Here is an 18,750-nt window from a genome sequence, read left to right on the forward strand (position 1 = left end):
GTATTCCATGTACATTAAAGAGAAAAGTTTATTTTACATTTTAATTTAAATTCTTTCTCCCTTCATCACATTTTCTGTGGATATACTGTATCTCCAGAAGAACATTTCTCAGGCTTCCTTGTTTTTCATGTGCAGTTATATCCATCACCTGCGCCGAAATGCTAGTATGTGTCACATTACCTTGCAAACAGGGCAAAGTAATGTCACCAGACAGATGGATATTTTCACAGCTTGAATCTGGTATATGGTCTTAATTTCTACTGTGGCACAAAGAGAACCTGTCATCCACTACCTGAAAAGAGAACTGAAATGGTGCCATTGAAGCCAAATTGCACTGGATGCAGAACTTTGAAAAGGACTGCACTGAGTGATGTATGGAGGAAACAATTTTATGTATCCGCATCAAGTGGAAGGCTCTAAACTGCATTTTGAAAGTTGCAGTTGTCATTTAAGAGGTGTGATGGATAAATATATCTCCCCGCAGCCAGCCACAAAAAAAGAAATATTGGCTATGAAAGTGGCAGCGAGCTGCAGCTGATTTTTGCAAGGCTTTATTAGGTCTTTCCTCCCTGTCTGTAGCTGAGAAACATCAAAATGTGTGTTGATGTTGCTACCGCGCACAATCTTGGCCCAAAACATTCAGAAATATCAAAAATCATCAAATTTCTCCTTATTCAAATGCTAATTATTTATGATCTGATCTGTAACACACATGAGGGAAAAAACTGGGTTACTTACCTAAGGAAAGAGTCTTAAAATATTGTTGCCTGAACTTGCAGAGGTCAGAAAAGCAAGGCAAAGTGTAAACATGTCTTCTTACACCTCCTTATTGATTCCTTGGATTGATTCCAATTGCCATAAAAATGGAGTGAGATCTGGTAGGAATACAAAACATGCCAAACCACCCACTTTCTCATTCCTGCACTGAAGATAAAACACTGAAATATCCTTGAGCGAGAAGGTTCGGCAGCTAACCCTGACCTCTGACCTCGCAGTGGAGAGGGGGAAGCAAAACTCTCCCAGCTGATTAGTCTTAACCTTAACACAAGGTCTCACAGTGACCTCATGTGGTTGTAAACAGGTACTGCAGCGCAGAGCCAGAAAGCATGAGTCAATGTTGCATTAACAAAAGACACAGAGACGAGCAAAATACCTTAAATTAATTTACTTAAATTAAAAAATGTACACCACATTATCCTTTACAATAGACATGTCTTTTAAAAACTCAGTGTTTTTTTTTGTTTTCTTCACTGTACATTTCAATAATTTGTATACAAATTCCTCTTTGACAAAAAGAAAAAAAAAAAAACAGTGACTGTCACAGATAACAAATTAATTACTCATTATGATTGCAGTGTTTCCCAGTGACACTTGGGCTTTAATTTGCAATTCACTGACTGTACCAAATACAATGACTACTGTCTCAGTCCACAAAATAGGACCGAATCCTTGACATGTTTTATTTATTTAAGATTTGAAATTTACTTGAGTCATAATGTCAGATTAAGGCTGTTTCGCAGCCTTGAGACACTTAAGTTGTCCAAAATGAGACAGGAACCCTGGTGTACTATACACTCAATGTAGATCACTTGGATGTTGAAATGCTTTTGGAAAACCCTTAATTAACATTTACACACAGTTAGAGAAACTACATATTTAATACAACAGCGAGGACACCAGCTTCAATGAAGGGGACCTTGAAAAGACAACACTGTGTTTGACAAAGTCCCTGTGATTATGACAGCAGTAACATCCTCAAACTGTTCTGTATCATTCACCAGTAGCAATATGCACAGTATGGCAGTCATCATGTAGCTGACCATTCATCTGACATTAAAGGAATATTTCAACATTTTGGGGAATAAGCTTTTTGGTTTTCTTGCAGAGAGTAACACGTGAAGACTGATACCACTGTTCCCCTGCAGCTGAGCCCATATACACCACTACCGCATATGGCCACTGCCCGACGTGGGCTGGGGAGCTGTCTGGCCTCGCCTACCCCTATTTTCCCTGTCTACACATCAACACTGAAAAATGGTGTTTCATCTTCACCCTGGAGGGATTTTTGCAAAAGGTCTGTTACACATGGAAGAAAGGGAAGAACGCATAGAAAAAGCTACGCTGCAAAAAATTCCCACGTGGACTAAGCATGAGTTTGTGTGTCCTGGCAAGGGGGAAAACACGTCAGCAAAATGCTGCTGCAACATAGCAACACGTGTTTTCTGGGACAATGAGAGAGGACTATCACAAAGGAGCGAGATTGGATTGGTGGGATTTGGCACTATGGGCCCTAACTCATCTTTCTCCTTTACCATAGTAACCGGACTCTATACTTTGAGGAGGTTGAGGTGGTAAATCTGTGTTGCCCCGCCCCTGTCAGAACACACAATCTCACTGTCAATGTTGCCTGCTCACCGTGTGACCACAAAGGTTTGACGAAACGATCACTTTGTGGGTGGTACACACTTGTCCGAATTGATGCCTAATAATCCATTAAGCTCCCATAATATCCACATGAATGAGGTGCCCGGGTCAGTTGGAATTTCTTTTGGGATTCCAACTCTGGAGACAACCTGAAACAGTGCTTGTTGGCTTCAGCACTGCATTGTGTTGTCCACCAGGACTAAAACGAAACAATATCCTCATGCATTCTGGTGAAATGGCCCGAAGAGGTACCAGCACACTCAAATGGAACTTCAATTAACAGCAATGGGCACAAAGGCGCCTTTGATACAGCTGGTTGGTTAACCAGTTGGCATTTGGGGCAAGAGGCACACCAGCAATGTACAGCTCCCTTAATGCCAGGCCTATAGACTCGGTGCATTATCCGGCCTAGTGTTTTGTCATACCCCATGTGGCCAGCCTTTGGGTTGTAATAAGCCGCCTGGAAAACCATTTCCCAGTGGCTTTTTGGCACCAAGAATTAGGTGATTACACCTTCAGTGAGTGTCACAACTCACTCTGTACAGCCCGTCCCCGAACAAAGAAATGTGTGGGTATTTCTGTGCTGCGTCAATGACCGTCAATTTTTGTCACTTGGTGGAAAGCAGAGCATAGAGTGTCATCACAAGACTGCCTTCGTCGAGAATCTTTCATGAAGTGTAGTTCGCGGACCCTCGGAGGTGCTGTTGGTTCCACCTCCCATCTGCATCACCTGTGCCAATTAGGACCAGTAATGGGAAATGCTGTGGTCAAGACTTCTGATGTATGTAAGGATGTGCATTTGATCTTTTAATTTTCAGCTGAAGTGAACATCACAATTTAAATGAGCAAAGCGATTAATTATGAAGCTACTACCAGTACCCTCAAAGTAACTGTTGTTTAACTCGTTAATGTGTACTATATTGAGTGATGTACCTCCTTGAAAGATGATACACTCACTTAGATATCTTTGAAAGAAACCAAAAAAGCTTAGCTTAGCATACAGACTGGAAACAGCTGCTCCTTTCCTTTCTAATGTCCAAAACAGAAACTAAATCTGGCTAGGCTAAGCGGCTGTTGGCATTAGCTTCATTTTTAGCGTACAGACATGAAAGTGGTATCAATCTTCTCATCTAATTCTCAGCAAGAAAGCATATTTTCCAAGATTTCAAACTATTTCTTTAAGCCATTTGCTTGACACGTCCCTCCAAAGTGCCTTACAGTACTATGAGTGCATACATTTTATTTCATTTTTAAAAACATTGGGAATCCAACTCTTGTTCTATTTTTACTTCTTCTTTACAATCTTCAAAAGGTGCATCAAGTCACAATGGACAAACTAAATGTCAAAAACACTACTGTTGCCATTTCAGTCCAGCATGACCATCTCTGCTCTATATGAAGCCTGTGAATCTGGTGTTTTACTGCAACTTACACTACACTGTAACCAAGTAATGTGATGTTGGATATGACCATTTACATGTGAGGTTTAAAATACTGCTCCTGCTGTCACTATGATTTGAGTTTTTTATTGGTTAAAGATGAGCAGAGATAGTCATATGAGTGGTGCAGATCAAATGAGAGCTGAGACATTAATTCAAGAACAGTGTAGCCGTCCAGTCTTCATAATTCCAGAGTCATAGGAATTCAAACTGGGTTGTTAAAAAAACGACAGAAAAAAAACAACAAAATAATTTTACAACCATCTGTAAACATGAGCGTAGGCAGAATATGGCAGACAGAAATTTAAGGATTTGGCAAAAGAAAAAACAAAATTTAAACGTGATACATTCTGTGCTTTATCTGAGTGCAGCCTTGTCAGGGTCTGCAAACCCCCGAGAGCTGATTTTCAGAGTTAACAGATTACAAAAGGCTTCAGGTAAAAGCTTTAAGACTACAAAGAGCCATCCAATCACACAGTGAGACAGCGTTAATTACTGTACTGATTTCACCTGCTCTAATATCCGACAGGTTTCCCTCCTTCATGGATCAAATTTATTCCTAAACAAAAATAGAAATCCATGTCTGGAAAGGCAGCCTATTAATAGCAGGCCAAAGCATACAAATGCATGTCAAAGAAAAATATCCATCCTTAATTAGCTTGGACTAAAAACAATATCAATATGGTTGTTTGAACTGGTCCATTGCATCTCTGGCAACTTCATATCCAGTCCAGTTGATTCTAATTAATAATGATGACAAGAGGACTTGTATAGACTTTAAGAGAAACCTTGACATTTTAAGTCCGGGAGCAATTCTAAAGGGCTGATAACTGAAAATAATCCTCCGGTTTTCTTGGCCTATGGTGAGAAGTGTGATCAAGGATTGTTAACATGGAAAGAAGTGTCCAGTGAGTAAAAATACCCAGAATAAAAAGTAAATATTCAAATGTCAAGGTCTCCCTTTTAACAGTGTTTTGTAAGACTTAAAAGAAAACTAAAGCTTGTGCTGCTGGGCATACAGTGAATGGGAGCTGGGAGAGTGGATTAGCTACTCTTTTGTCTTCCGTATTAAATGTGAAGAGAAATCACGACCTCCAGTCCTGTACCCTATCTCCATTCATCTTACAAAACACGGTAAAGTGTCTCATGTAGTTTGGCATTATATTTCTACATATCAAACCATTCTGCCAGAGCAAAGACCAGCTTTATTCTTGCAAATGGCGTCTTAAAATAAAGTGACGTTGAAATATTCTGTTCAGTCCAGACGTCTATCCATATACTTCATAGACTACCGTTTAAAAAAGAAAAAAAAAAAAAAAACTACATTTAGAAGATCTGGAACAAGTGGAAGAGAGTGGAAGTCACCCAGATGACAGTCTCTACTCACTGTGGCATTACAAAGAAACAAAAACAACAAACAAACAAAAGAAACTGATTAGGCATGTGTTTATAGCTCATAATCCTGGTTTTTGGATTTGAAAAATGGACTCGCGTAAGTAAATCAAGAATTTGTTACTGCTTATCTAACCTCAAACAGCCTGACCAGCTGGCATTTATGGAAGTGGGAATACCCAATCAGAAGAAGACATGTTTATATTTCTCCACTGGTCTTGGATGATTTATATTTTAAAGGCTGAAATACCTCAACACTCTGATGTGTGAGGGGCAGTGATGTGAAAGTAATCTGCCAGTGGTTCCATTATCAAGGTAAAGTACCTTCTTCTTTTACGGTCAGTCTGAAGGTCGTCTGACTCACAATAACACCCTCCCCGTGGCAGACATCAATTCGGCATTAATACAGTGTGCTCAGACTGCGTTTGTGCTGCACTGCCACCAGCAGGATATGGCCGGCGCTGGGCTCAAGTAGCCAGACAAAAGAGAAATACCTTTGAAACTATCTGCAAGACTGACCATAGACTCCAGCTGAAGTAGTGAGCGTTTGAAGTCTATTTGCTGCAACATTAATGTCAGGAATTCCAGTTCTAATAAAGTGCAGGAGGAATACCATTGTCGGAAAGAAAAGAACATCCCACTACATATGTACAGACTGTGCCTTGAAAAGAGAAGCTTAGACATGGGGCTATGTTCTCCACTGTGCCACAACTCCAAACGGCAGTCGGTGTTGTGCTCTCGTGTCAGACACAACCAGCAACTACAGGACCGCCACTTACTCATCCCAAAGGCTGTTTGTTACAAAGACAAAAATTAGAGAGAGAGAGAAAAAAAAAAGACATTTTCCAAAAGAAAGGCATTTTTGAAAAAGCTGTCGACTACACGTTTCACATACGCACACTAACAAACACTGAAGCGGATGATGCTGAACGCAGCGTACAATTTCTGTTTGTTGGGATCGACAAAGATGAGTAAAACGTACTGTCGCTGCTGAAATGTGACTCTAGAAAGAAGAGGGGAAATCCAGAAGTTAGACAGCAGCAATGTAAACTAACAGAAAGGCTCTGTGTCAGTCGAATGGTGATCTGACATTTTCACAGCTAATACAGATTTTAAAAAACACTATCACTGATTACTCACACGTGAATACTCCCATAATTTTGTTGGGCAGTGCCTAGAAGCACTAATCAGCCAGTTTAATGTCTAAACATTAACATTAATGGTTGTTTTTGCACTGATTTATAAAGCTAAACTTACATGTTTGTTCCTACAGATGTCTGGCAGTTAAAGAATTATTTGTTTATCTTTTAGTTGTTTTATGAGCTTCATTTTACAGCCAGATTGAGCACTTCTTGAAATCTTCCGACAACAGCAAACCACTGACTGAGGAATAATGAGAAAACCACTTGACGCAATTTAAGACCTTATTTCACTTCCATACACACACACACGCTCAAACATGCAAACACAGAAACAAGTAAGTCAGGAAACCAGTCAGCCAGTCAGTTGGTCAGGTCAGGTGGGAGAGGTAAACCAGCCCCCTCACCAGCCTTCTGCTGATTGATAAAAACCACACTTCAGCTCCTCGCTCCTGATTTTGTCCATTGTCCAACACCCACAAAACGTATGTTATGTGACTAAATCTCAATTACACTCTCACATCCCCTCTGATGTGGCATAAACAGGGAAGCCACCAATCAAATGCAGCCCACGACCATCAATGAGGAAGCCGATGCCCATCACATGAGGAGGAGGAGGATCTCGCCGAGCAGAGGAGTGTGGTCTTTGAAAGTATCTTCCAGTCCAGTAGAAACTCAGGAGGCTCTCTGCCACAGACTTTAACCCCAGTACGGAGATGTGCTGCAGGGATGCAGGCTGTCTAGAGCTCTGCAGCGGCTGGTGGTTTGGTGGTGGTCATGATCTTCATGTACTGTGTGAAGATGGCCTCGAAAGCCTCATCTCTGTGGATCATGGCACCAAACACCAATGGCTGGAGGAGAGAGATGCTGAATAATTAAAACATATCTACATATTCCATATGGCACTCCATGGAGTTGCCCTTTTTAATGTCAGAGGACATATTGCTGCTGTCCTGTGAATCTGAAGATTTCTACACTTTCTTCATGTTTCTACTTGGGGTTGCTAATGTGCATTTACCCAGCCTAGAGAACTGAAAATCTGAACAAAATATATTCATATATTCAAATGTACATATTGGTAAACATGTTACAGTACAATTAATCTTTAATGCTGCTGTAGTCCTAATCTACACACTACCTGTTGGATGACCTCACATCTACTATCTAGTGGGATAAAATATTTCTTGCATCTATCAACACTACCCCTCAGGCAGCTTGTTGCCATTCTCTATAGTTAACCTGTTAATGAATGAAGCAAACTTTCCCATATTAGGAACGCAAATAGCAGATTAGTGCTGAAGAGTCATTGATGATATTGATGGAAAAGACACCAACACAAACAACATCTCAGCCACTACAAATTCAATGTTTTAAACAATGTGTAGTTTGAATAAATGCATAAAAAATACATGAGGCCAAACCCTTGAGCATCTACCTGTTGACAAAGTGCAAAATCTCACAGAATCTATTCTAATATATGTATACATTTAAAAAATTCAATTTGAACCCACAATAAAATAGGAAATAAAACTGTACAGTACCTTCTGAGTGGAAGGAGTGGCTATGGAGATGCCCATCCCACTTCCTGGCAGGACCGACAGCACTTTATACTGGTGAATAAAAAAACAGGAACAGTGTTTAACAGCATTATCTCATGATGAATCAGTCAGCAAGTATATAACTTAATGCTGCAATCTCTATCACATTTACCAATGATTCAGAGAGATGAATAAGCACAGTTGAAGGATTCAATGCCATCTACTATGTTTAGTTGAATTTGCAAAGGTACATTCATTTAAAAATTCAATTGGCTTTGTAGTGGTTTTAATGTGCATTTAAGCGTGGTTACCTTTTGTATGTCAGTGATGTCTACCAGCTTGATAACTTTATTCTTTTTGGAGGAGCTGGATCTGGAGCTGGAGCTCTCAAAGCACAGGTAACTGACAGAGGGAGAGAGAGGAAGTGAATAGCTGAGAGGGGTCCTGAGAAAACAAGCAGGCCAGCTAAACAGACGACAACTTTAATCGACTTTTTGTTAGAAATCGAAATAGGTGAAGAGATTTAAAGAGCAGGGATATTCTCAGGAGGAGGCCTGTCTCACTTGATCCACTGTTGACTGACTGACACACTCAGGGAGGAGGAGAGAGAGAAGATGGGGAGTAGCTCTTAGTAAAGAACCGTTTCAAGAACTTATTAGCACACACCCATTTGCTTAAGTGATTCCTCGCTCCCTCTCTCTGCTCCAACTTTCAGTAACCTCTTTTTCTCTTTTGCAGTCAGAGATTTAATGATGAAAGATGCTCTCGTGAGACAAGATGTCCCACTTACTTCTCTGTGACGTAAAGCATGCCGTTCCTGATGTAGTCTGTGGGCATCTTCCTGTCACGGTTTATCAGGCAACACCTCCAGCCGTTCTCACACACTGAGGAAACACAGAATAGAGAACATTGACAACTTTGGTCTTGGTAAAAACATTTACACAACCTGGTTTTTAACGAATGTAAGAAAATCCACCTTTTTTTTGCTTATTCTGAGCTGGTTCAAGTACACACAGTGCTAATGAAAACAGGTGCCAGTGTTTTTTTTATGCTTCAGTAAGTCCCCTTACCCGCCAGAGGGCGCTCTGACTCTGGCAGATTGAAGATCTCATGAAAAGCTCCCTTCTTGGTGCTGTGGGAGCGACCCGTCTCCTCCTCCCTGCTCACCCCACATGGGACGGTGGCGAGGCTGCTGCGAGAGACCACCGGCTGAACCTGGAGAGAGACGGAGGAGCGACAGGGAGAGGGAGGGCAGGAAGGAGGGAGGAAGGGGGAGAAAAACAGGCAGGATGACAGGAAGTGAGAGAAGAATGGCCATGAAGGAGACAAAAAGGGCATGGGGAAGAAAAGGGTGACAGTTAGGAGGGAAAGAGAACGGTGTGAGAATGAGGGAAAGGAGGAAGGAGAGGGAGAAATATTTAAAATCAAGGATCACGCCAGATTATGTGGTACCATCCAATAGGACCGAATGTTCCCAGATCTATTGGGACAAGTGGCCACACTTGCAACAGCTCCTCAACTTTTTTTTATTGCATCATGTGTTTCTCTGCAGCCGGCTCAGGTGTGACGTGCAAAGCAGAGAGTGAGGCCATCATTCACTCAGCATACATACTGTTACATAAAGACAGCTGGTCGGCCAAAAATACTTGTTAGTTTGTGAAGTATGACAAAATTGAATATATATTTATGGAGGTGTATATAGAAACAGTTCCACTAAAATGTATCTGCATTATATATTAAAGTTGTAATAACAATCTTATTGTGATGTCATCTTAAGTTAAATGGCTATACATGATAAAAAAGGTTGAATTTAATCCAACATTTAAAAATTCTAAAAGCAATTAAACTAGAGGGATAATTACTACCGACAGTGGGGAAAAGGAAGGACTTAATGAGCTAATATGAAATTACAGTGGTTGAGGGGCTATTCTGTGTGCATGTGAACTACTCAGTTAACACACTGCTACTTCTCACAGAGCATCTATGGCAATGGATCAGAAATGTCAATTATTACTCAAAAAAGTTTGTATGTTGACAAAAAAGAGTCACTCTGACATTTATGAGAAATTACAAAAAAAATAAAAAATAAAAATCTATAACTAAATGATAGGTTACAGGCTTTTGTGACATTTTGATCCATTCTGTTTACAATCATTGACAGCCAGTCTCAAGGTGTCACACATCTCACACACACGCTTTGAGGTGAGCTGGCGGCACACCCAGGCACAGTTTAGGAACCAAACGGAGACACACCAGAGTCCCTACCTTCTCAGTGCCAGAGAGCTGAGAGAGAGAAACGACAGAGGACACCTGTGACTGAGGCCACAGCAAAGACACACAACACATGCTCACACACTCAAACCAAAATATATAAACGCTGTGTGGTATCCACACAGTGAGAACAGACAGTGAGTGCCTGAATTGTAATGTATTATTGATGAGTAATAATATTTTGATACGTTATTGATCTCTTTTTTTCTCTTTGCCTCTCCACAGGGGGTCAGCAGTGGGAGGCAGACTGACACTTCACTAGGTGGACTCATGCCAACATGAAAGACCTGACCTGCAGCTAAACTATCCTACCACCCCAACATGAAATTTGTACATCTAACACCTGACTTTCCATCCCGTGTTAAATGGACATTAGCAAATTTTGTGACATTTTTTTAGCTTCTTTGCTGAACTAGCTAATTGACTAGTTATATGGAAATAAGATCAGTTCAGAAAAATTGTTAACTATTCTGTTCATAAAGCTACTGTTAAATCTTCAGCCGAGCTCACCGCAGTAGCTAAAAGTTTTGTGATGCAAATGCAAAGCCTCTATAGCTATAACCTTGGTCAAACTTCAGGCTTTCAGTTATCAACAAAGTCGGCTTGAGTAGAGCATTAGCAGCAATAATCCACATGCATTTCCAACATATTTTGTTATAGTCAGGTTTAAAACTAAGCTGCATTGTACGCTGAGTATGTGTGTTGAGAGTTAGTGTAGGAAAGCACTAACATGTGAGAAGAGGAAATGAATGAGGTGATAAATATGTGTTTTTGTATGTCTTGGTCGCCTTACCCGCCGCGACACAGTGGCGTTGGTCCTCTCTTTGAGCTGTGGGTCGGTGGGCAGGCTGTTCCACACGATGTGAGGTGTGTCGTACTTGTCCCGCAGCTTCGGACAGCTCTTGAACAGGAAGTCTATGATGAAGAACTTGATGCCGGCGTACAGGCCTTGGGAGAGGAAAACACAGAATAGGCAGAGGTTATTAACTAAATCGTGTACAGCAAGGTCGATGGGCAAAAAGTCATTTCCTCCTCTCCGAGTACTCAAATAATCTTTGTTTTTAAGGCCTTGTTTAATATCGGTTCCATTTGAGTATTTTAATCAGACATATCAAAAAGAGCTGAAGTTTTTATTATTGGTACACCCAATGTTTGGGACTGACAACAGTTTAATAACAAAAATAAGCCTTGAATTATATTGTACATATTCCAACAGGACAGGGAGAATTGGGCACCGAGTGTACAAACTGAGTGACTTTTTTTAAACTATCTCGGCAAAAGCCCAAAAAATACTGTCGGTTACAAACACAGCAAAAATATTAAACGTGGTCGCCAATAATTAGCATGATAATCGGACTGAACTGCCATTTTGTTTCATCTCATTCGTTCAGCCTGACAGTGCACTCCTGTTGGTCAACTTGTTGATTAAAACAAGGCAGTTTTTTGTTTTTCAGTCTACATTTTGCCCTAACCAATCAGCGGCTAGGCGTCTAATACTGACGTTGTTCTTAACTAACACTGAAGATGCCGTAGCTGCTGTTCGGAACAGTTCACATTTTTCACATTGATCAAAGGAATAAGACAAAGTTGTTATCTCTGTACATGGACATAGAACGACTTGTACAGCTGTGTCAATTACATCCACGCTTGTCATGATTTTTCTGTTCAACTTTTCTTTTATGTAGCCAGTTACTTATGTGTGACCATTAGGTCCCTGCTCTTAAGCCCGCCTACCGTCCTCTGACTGGTCATCTGTTTCTCCAACCAGCTTTGAAGAGCCACTTGACAGATATAAGATATGGTTGGCAACTAAAAGATGTGGAAGCAGTCGAGCAAATTTACTGAAAAACACAATGTTTTGATCCTGATTGGATGTTTTCCTGATCTGACAAACATTTGACAACCTGAGCAATTTGATAACAAAACAGGTGTAGGTAGTTATGTTGGATTGGTACCAGATGTTATATCTCCAGTGATTTTGGTTGTGCCTTACATTTACAGTAGCAATGAAGTAAGAAGTAACCCCTTTTTTGCTAGCTGAATAAATACTACCATTGTGTCAACAATTATTTTTGCTCTCAGCATCTTTCAAGGAAATATGAATCACACACCGCTCTGGAGACCCTCTGTTTACAAGAAATAGCTGAAACAGTTATTATGAGGCATGCCAACAGCCTGCAGCTGCCCCTCACAGGCACAGAGAGAACAGTTGCACAAGTGTTGCATGAATGTATTTGTTTGTGTGCGTTGGATTGAGTATAAGTATTTTCATTCAGAGCCAAATGCAGTATGTACAGTGTGTCAGGAGGATAAGGAGGCTTTGTGTGTGTGTGTGTGTGTGTGTGTGTGTCTGTGTGTGTGTGTGTGTGTGTGTGTGTGTGTGTGTGTGTGTGTGTGTACGTCTCTCACCGATCATGAAGCCCATCAGCTTGTATGGCAGGACGCAGGAGGTGATGAAAGTCACCCACAGGCAGATGTAAAGTTTCTGGGTGCTCTCCGGCTGCACCCACATGAACAGGCTGAAAGACAAATGCACAAAATCACGTGGGAGAAGAGAAAACAAAACATAAAAGTTGATCTTTCAGTCATTTTGTATTGGCTGCTTGCAATGCAGAATTTTTTTAAAGAAACTTACTTCTTTATCTTCTCCAAAACATCCGCCATCTTACCAAAAAGGTTCTGTAAAGAGAGTTGAATCACTGTATGAACCAAGACTGTTTCATTATCTGTGTAGTCTAATATGAGAGGAATTATGATGCGTGCTGTACCTGTGCTTTTTGTGCAACATCAAGTACAAGCTGGAACTTTTCAGACACAGTCAAGTCTTCCTTTGGAGGCTCCTGCAGAAATCAAAGAGACAAATTAATAAGACAAATTGACCTCTGCTGGTGGATAGATTTTTACTCTGACAGACAGGAGCTATGAAACAGGAAGTGGGACCTTGTCTTACCATGGGTTCAGAGACCTCAGGCACAATGCTCCACTGGATCCTCCAACCTCTGGAAAATTGGAAAAAAAGTGAATTTTACAAGGCATTTTGTTTGGATAAAACGAGGCGTCCAGACTCGTCTTCAACCTCCGAAGTAAAGTTACAACCATCATTTAAGGTGACCAGCTGTCCCAGTTTGATAATCTAAGCCCAGAGAGATGTCTGACCAATACTAATGTGCCCTAATTTCATAATGATCCCCAACACACCCCACTTTAAATGATTTTGTTGATGGTTGTATAACCTTAATTACATATGCCTGTTTGCATCAGTGAATAAAAGCTTGTTTGATATAATGTCTTGTCTTGGTTTTCTGTGGTCCAGTTATGATGATCATAAACACAAGCATGTGTGCATGTTTTAAAAATCTGCCTATTATAACCATAACATTTGCTGTGTGTCCACAGCGTGTATCTGTTCACCTGTAGCCTCAGATATCAAGTTAAAAAGTGTTTTATTACACAAAACATACAGTAAACCATCTAACAGCTGAAAAACATACTATTTTTAGAAGCTATTCAGTTCAAATCCAAGGCAGCAGTGTAGTAACATTACAATAAAAACTGGACAAGAACTGCTCCTTTACTAGGAGACTGTCTACTGATCAGATTAGAAATGTTTTTACCTGGCAATGAGGTAATTTAAGGACAATCGCAGGATAGCCAGGAAGAGGAACATGGGAATGGCCCAGCCATGCCAAGCAGCATTCATGTAGATCTGCAGTCAAAAGGAAACAACAGAATACACATTTGGTTTATTGATCATTTTTTATTCATCAACTTGAATTAATTCAGCCAATAATGCTGTTCACTTGTCAGAATTTGTATTCAATAAGTTGATGCAATGACTCATTTGTTTCACCAAGACAGCAGCTCATCCACCCTGACAGAAAACTCCTAACTGTCTGTAGAGATTACAAATTCTACTTTGATAACAAGTATTCCTTTAGGTGTCACTCTTCCACCATAGTGGTTTATCCTTACCAAGCTTCATTTGACAGAGCTCTGCTTAGGAAAACTGTGTGACTTTAAGTCTGAGAAAAAAAAAACAACTGATGACAAGATAAATGTAAAGATTCCTTTTAATGATGATTTGGGAGGCTCGTTCTGACACATGACTTGAAACATTTCATATTGGACTTTATAATGGCAGATGCTATTACAGTTACCTGTCAACACTAGAACAAGATCATCTTGAGATATTGAGATGGTCTTGGTATGTATTGCCAGTGGGTTGAAGATGACTTAGCATAAACACTGACTCTGGACATTAACAAAGATCTGATTTGACCTGTGTGGTCTTTGGCAGAATCACTGTAATCTGTCACTGTGGAGCAGAAATGACTTTACTGTCATGGAGTAGGGGTGTAAGAAAAAATTGCCTCAGAGTAAATCTATAGATCTCACTTTTTTGTACATGATGATATATTGAGATATTTTGTCAAATCTAAGTAAAAAAAGAAAATCAATTAAAATAATAATGTGTTAGTGAGTTTGACTTATGAGGAGGAAAAGTGTACACTCACAATGAAGGCAATAGCTGAGGTGTAGACGGAGTGCCAGTTAGATAAGGCGGAGAGGTTCCTTAAGAAGTTGGTGACAGGTCTGGCTCCTCTCTCTGAAACAAGGGTAGAGAGATATATTCGTGATTCATGTAAAAATGGCACTGTTTCTGTTATATCAGTATTGATTTCAAAGCATTAAAATGTGTGAAATAAATGTACGTCTTTAAATGAGACTTTGTTTTTCTAAGTGAGGGACATTTTTTTACCCTGAAAACCAGTTATGGAAGACTAAATTCAGTTGTTTGGTTTTCTATATCTGTGTTTTGAGTACTCACTGAGTCGCCTCATATTCTCTGTCAACCTGAATGGTAAACACAAAAAGTGAAGGTCAGAACACGCATAGATGCTTGTGTAAAAACAGACGCACACGCAAAGAAAAAGCTGCTTTGGGTGTGAGTGGAGGTGGTGACGCCTTGGCCTTCATCAGCCTGGAATGACTCACTCGTCTTTACAGAAGAGGAAAGAAAGAATGAACGAAGAAAATATGTGAGAAAAGGAGTTCTAACTTTCTCTCCTCTCTCTGTTAAATCTAGGCTGATTTGAACACATTGCATTGAGCAATCAACATTCTGCAATGTAGTAGTTCAAAGCAACAGTGAGTCAGCTCCAGTATAGCAGATCTCTAAGGTAAATACAACACTATATGATTTTAATTAGTTTCTCAAATAAAGGCAATACATATACCGATTCCTGACAGTGTACCCTGAGTATCTCTGTCTCCACATCTCCTGGAGCAACCGCAGATCAATACCTCAGGACAGACTCTTAACATTCTATTCAAAAGCAGCTCTCTCCCACCTTTTAGCACTTAGCGGTTCCTCGGTCTCCACGGTGCTTTCCTCCGGCTGGAAGCGGAAGTCTTCGATGTAAACTCCGAAGCGCTCGTACAGCCACTTCTGCAGCCGCGAACTCCACACCTCCTTCTGCTGTTTATCTGCTAAAGAGAACACAATGGGGATGTAATCAGCACCTTCGATTAGGTTTGACGCAATGGGAAACAATTCCCTCCGCAAGTGTCCAGGCTCAACCCCGCCCACTAACGGCAACTGTCCTATCATAGCTTAGCAACTGTACCTAGCCATGACTCGAACCGTCAAGCGTTGGATTTGACATGGACATGTTGAAGCAGTATGTATGGGGCTGTAGTAATTAAAAAAATACATTAAAGACAAACTCTAAAGAACTCAGAGGCTTGTGTCTTCTTTTTCGGAGGGATTGGTTGTACCTGGCACATAGTACACTGGTGGTCAAAGTGAATATCAATAGGTAATAAAATCTATTTAACTAGTTAAATCGAAATCTCATCTTTCTCTCTCACCCTCTCGCCTTGGCCTTGGGTGTCACCACATGTCTCCACTTTATCCATTGTTTCAAATTAAAAGCCCTCTGTATTGTGTAATTACAACTTCATGATATTTAAGTGAAATGTATATGAGGACAACACTGCACAAACAAAGTGGTTGCTTCATTTTTTCTCAGCTGGTGAGGCTGTATATTTTTTGTCTGGGACGTGCAGCTTTAGCTTCAGTCTTTTCGCACAATATCATGTACTTTATGTAGCCAGAGTCATAATTATGACCATTCTAGTTTAAAATGAACTGTTTTATGCTAGTCACCATAAGATGATAAAATCTGCAAGTGAAACGCTTGAAAACACTTTTGTAACAATGTCCAGTGTTGAAAATGGATTCAAATAAACACACGTGTAACATGACTGGTGGTGTTGATGTTGCTATTTGAATTCATCTGGCAGGGCCGTGTGAGTACAACTGTGGTTGTACTGAACAGTTTCCGCAGGTTACTGTGAGTGACTGAATGTGAAGCAGAAAAAACAAAAGCAGCTCAGTCAAATTTCACAGAGAGGATAAATACACAATGGAGAAAAAAAAGACAATGTAATTATGGAAGAGTTAAAGCTCTGAAAGGGTTGTTTTTCCTGCAACAGATTTATTATGAAAACAACTATTTTTGTGCTGATGATGACATTCAGTTACAGGCCATTTTAATCTGTAGTTTACAGTTACCAACGTCCCATCAGCCCAAATTACTCTGTTCAGCCTCTCTCCTTTATCTAACATGTTACATTCACTTTCTCGCTGTCCTTTAATCCACACAAACAAACCCAAACACACACACACACACACACACACACACACACACACACACACACACACACACACACACACACAAAGACACACACTTAATCCCTTCTGAAAACACTGACATCCACACACACCTACGACACTAGTTAGAGCTTGGGCATGTCTGCCCTAGATGAAATGATCTACAATCATAACCCATTTTCCAAAATTAGCTTTACTCGGTCTCTCCCTTCATTTCTCTCTCTGAAACCACAGACAGACACACACACACACACACACACAAACACACACACACAAGTCACTAGGTCATTGGAAGTCAAACCATGACAAAAAACCCCAAAACACACAAATAAACACACACATTGCAGATACCATCTGTCTGCACTAATGAGGTCCCTTCCTTAACAGATTTTGAAAAACACACACATACACAAACACACACTGTTATGCCACTGACAATAGCAGTGCAAATCTGTACTAATAACAGCAATTAACCTCCACAGAGGAACAGTTTTCAATGCATTAATGCAGTATGTTGTGTTGCATCCTTTCTCTTCTTACAACTGATTTCACACCACAAATCACCCCGTAAACCTGTATTTCTGTTACCATGCACATGACACCCTGCTATATGTCCTAGAATAACCCAAGAACCCCTCTGACACACTCTGTTTCTATCCTGTCCTCCCGCTCACCCAACCAACCCCCTCTCTCTTTTCCATCAAGGTCTTACCTGTTCCATTGTTTGAGGGCGACTGCTGTTTTCGGGGAGGCTGCGGTGGAGAGTCCTCCAGCCTGCGGGGTAGAGAGAGTAGAGAGGGAGAGAAGGGGGAAGATTGGTCAAGTCTCAGTCTCACTTCTCTATTGTCAGAGCTACAGTCACACAGCAGGCAGGTCTCAGGAAGTTCACATTTTAATATGTGGTGAGCTGCAGCACTGGATAAATCAACAACTGTCAAAAGCATTAGTGAGACACACAGAGACAAGAGGGAGTGAAGGAAAACAACTTCAGTCTCCATCTGCCTTTGTGAAGTTTCTAACATGTTTTGGACAAACACAAACAGAGTGAAAGAAAGAGCCCACACAGAGACCAAGAAAACATGCACTTACAACCTCACACATTAGTTTTTACTTCTGTATATTCGAGTCAAGCAAATCTACGCAAACCTGTGAACAGGAGCAAAACATAGAACATGGATGAGTCCTTCTCCATCTGTTGCACTGACATAAATAAATAGGCATACATGCAGAATCAAGTATCGAGACGAAAATGCATTCCAATAGTTTGGACCAACAACTTTAATGGTATTATGGTCGTTGGGTTTTCTGCTAATGGCCAAGAAAACAGAAAGATAGTGTTGATCTTCTCTCTTGAAATACAAAGCAATTCTTTGTTACTAAAAGTTAGTGCCTCAAGAGATACAGTAAGTTGGTAATATTTCATATTTGTCATTCCCAAATAATTTCCGAGAAGTTTCCATAAAAGAACTGTGTCATTTGGTGTGAATTATTAGGAAAACAGGAAATGATTTAAAAGAAAAGTTTGATTTCCACCTGGTTAAATATTTCATCACCATTCATTTATCATAAGGAAATGTATCCTTCATATACAGTATATTTAATGGTATGTTTGTCTCTATACGTTACACTTTTAATCAACTGGAATTCATTAATTAGAAGTGTACATCGTGAAAGCTGGAACTAACACCAAATACACAGTTCTTTCCAAGAAACTTTGTGGAAATTATTAGGAAATTATGGACTGCTGCGCTAACACTTTTAGTAGAGCAAAATACTAAAGAATAACTAGAAAATTCCTTGGAAATTTTGAGTGCCACGGGGGCTACTGCCGGGATGAGTACATGATTTATTTCCAGTGTTCAAAAGTCACC

At 40.3% G+C, this 18,750-nt stretch overlaps 1 protein-coding gene across 3 annotated transcripts in view; it reads right to left on the reverse strand.

The window, feature by feature from the left end:
* Positions 1-1,150: 1,150 nt before the first annotated feature.
* The window catches only part of gramd4a (GRAM domain containing 4a), a 53,034-nt gene continuing 35,434 nt past the window's right edge, over positions 1,151-18,750 (reverse strand). The window contains exons 5-20 of one of the 3 annotated variants that reach the window (XM_023422944.2): positions 17,592-17,653; positions 15,555-15,693; positions 15,032-15,057; positions 14,718-14,809; positions 13,818-13,909; positions 13,154-13,202; positions 12,972-13,043; positions 12,839-12,882; positions 12,613-12,722; positions 10,997-11,151; positions 10,198-10,215; positions 9,003-9,147; positions 8,723-8,816; positions 8,244-8,334; positions 7,936-8,004; positions 1,151-7,245 (exon numbers count right to left, since the gene is read on the reverse strand). In XM_023422944.2, the coding sequence (XP_023278712.1) occupies positions 7,135-7,245; positions 7,936-8,004; positions 8,244-8,334; positions 8,723-8,816; positions 9,003-9,147; positions 10,198-10,215; positions 10,997-11,151; positions 12,613-12,722; positions 12,839-12,882; positions 12,972-13,043; positions 13,154-13,202; positions 13,818-13,909; positions 14,718-14,809; positions 15,032-15,057; positions 15,555-15,693; positions 17,592-17,653 (1,369 nt within the window). In that variant the 3' untranslated portion in view covers positions 1,151-7,134. The remainder of the gene's footprint in view (positions 7,246-7,935; positions 8,005-8,243; positions 8,335-8,722; positions 8,817-9,002; positions 9,148-10,197; positions 10,216-10,996; positions 11,152-12,612; positions 12,723-12,838; positions 12,883-12,971; positions 13,044-13,153; positions 13,203-13,817; positions 13,910-14,717; positions 14,810-15,031; positions 15,058-15,554; positions 15,694-17,591; positions 17,654-18,750) is intronic. The other 2 variants (XM_087178410.1, XM_023422946.2) reach the window with 2 other exon arrangements.

Source organism: Seriola lalandi, unplaced genomic scaffold (assembly GCF_002814215.2).
Source record: "Seriola lalandi dorsalis isolate HSWRI2012SDOR001 ecotype SW California unplaced genomic scaffold, Sedor1 jcf7180002054688, whole genome shotgun sequence".
Lineage (NCBI taxonomy): Eukaryota > Metazoa > Chordata > Actinopteri > Carangiformes > Carangidae > Seriola > Seriola lalandi.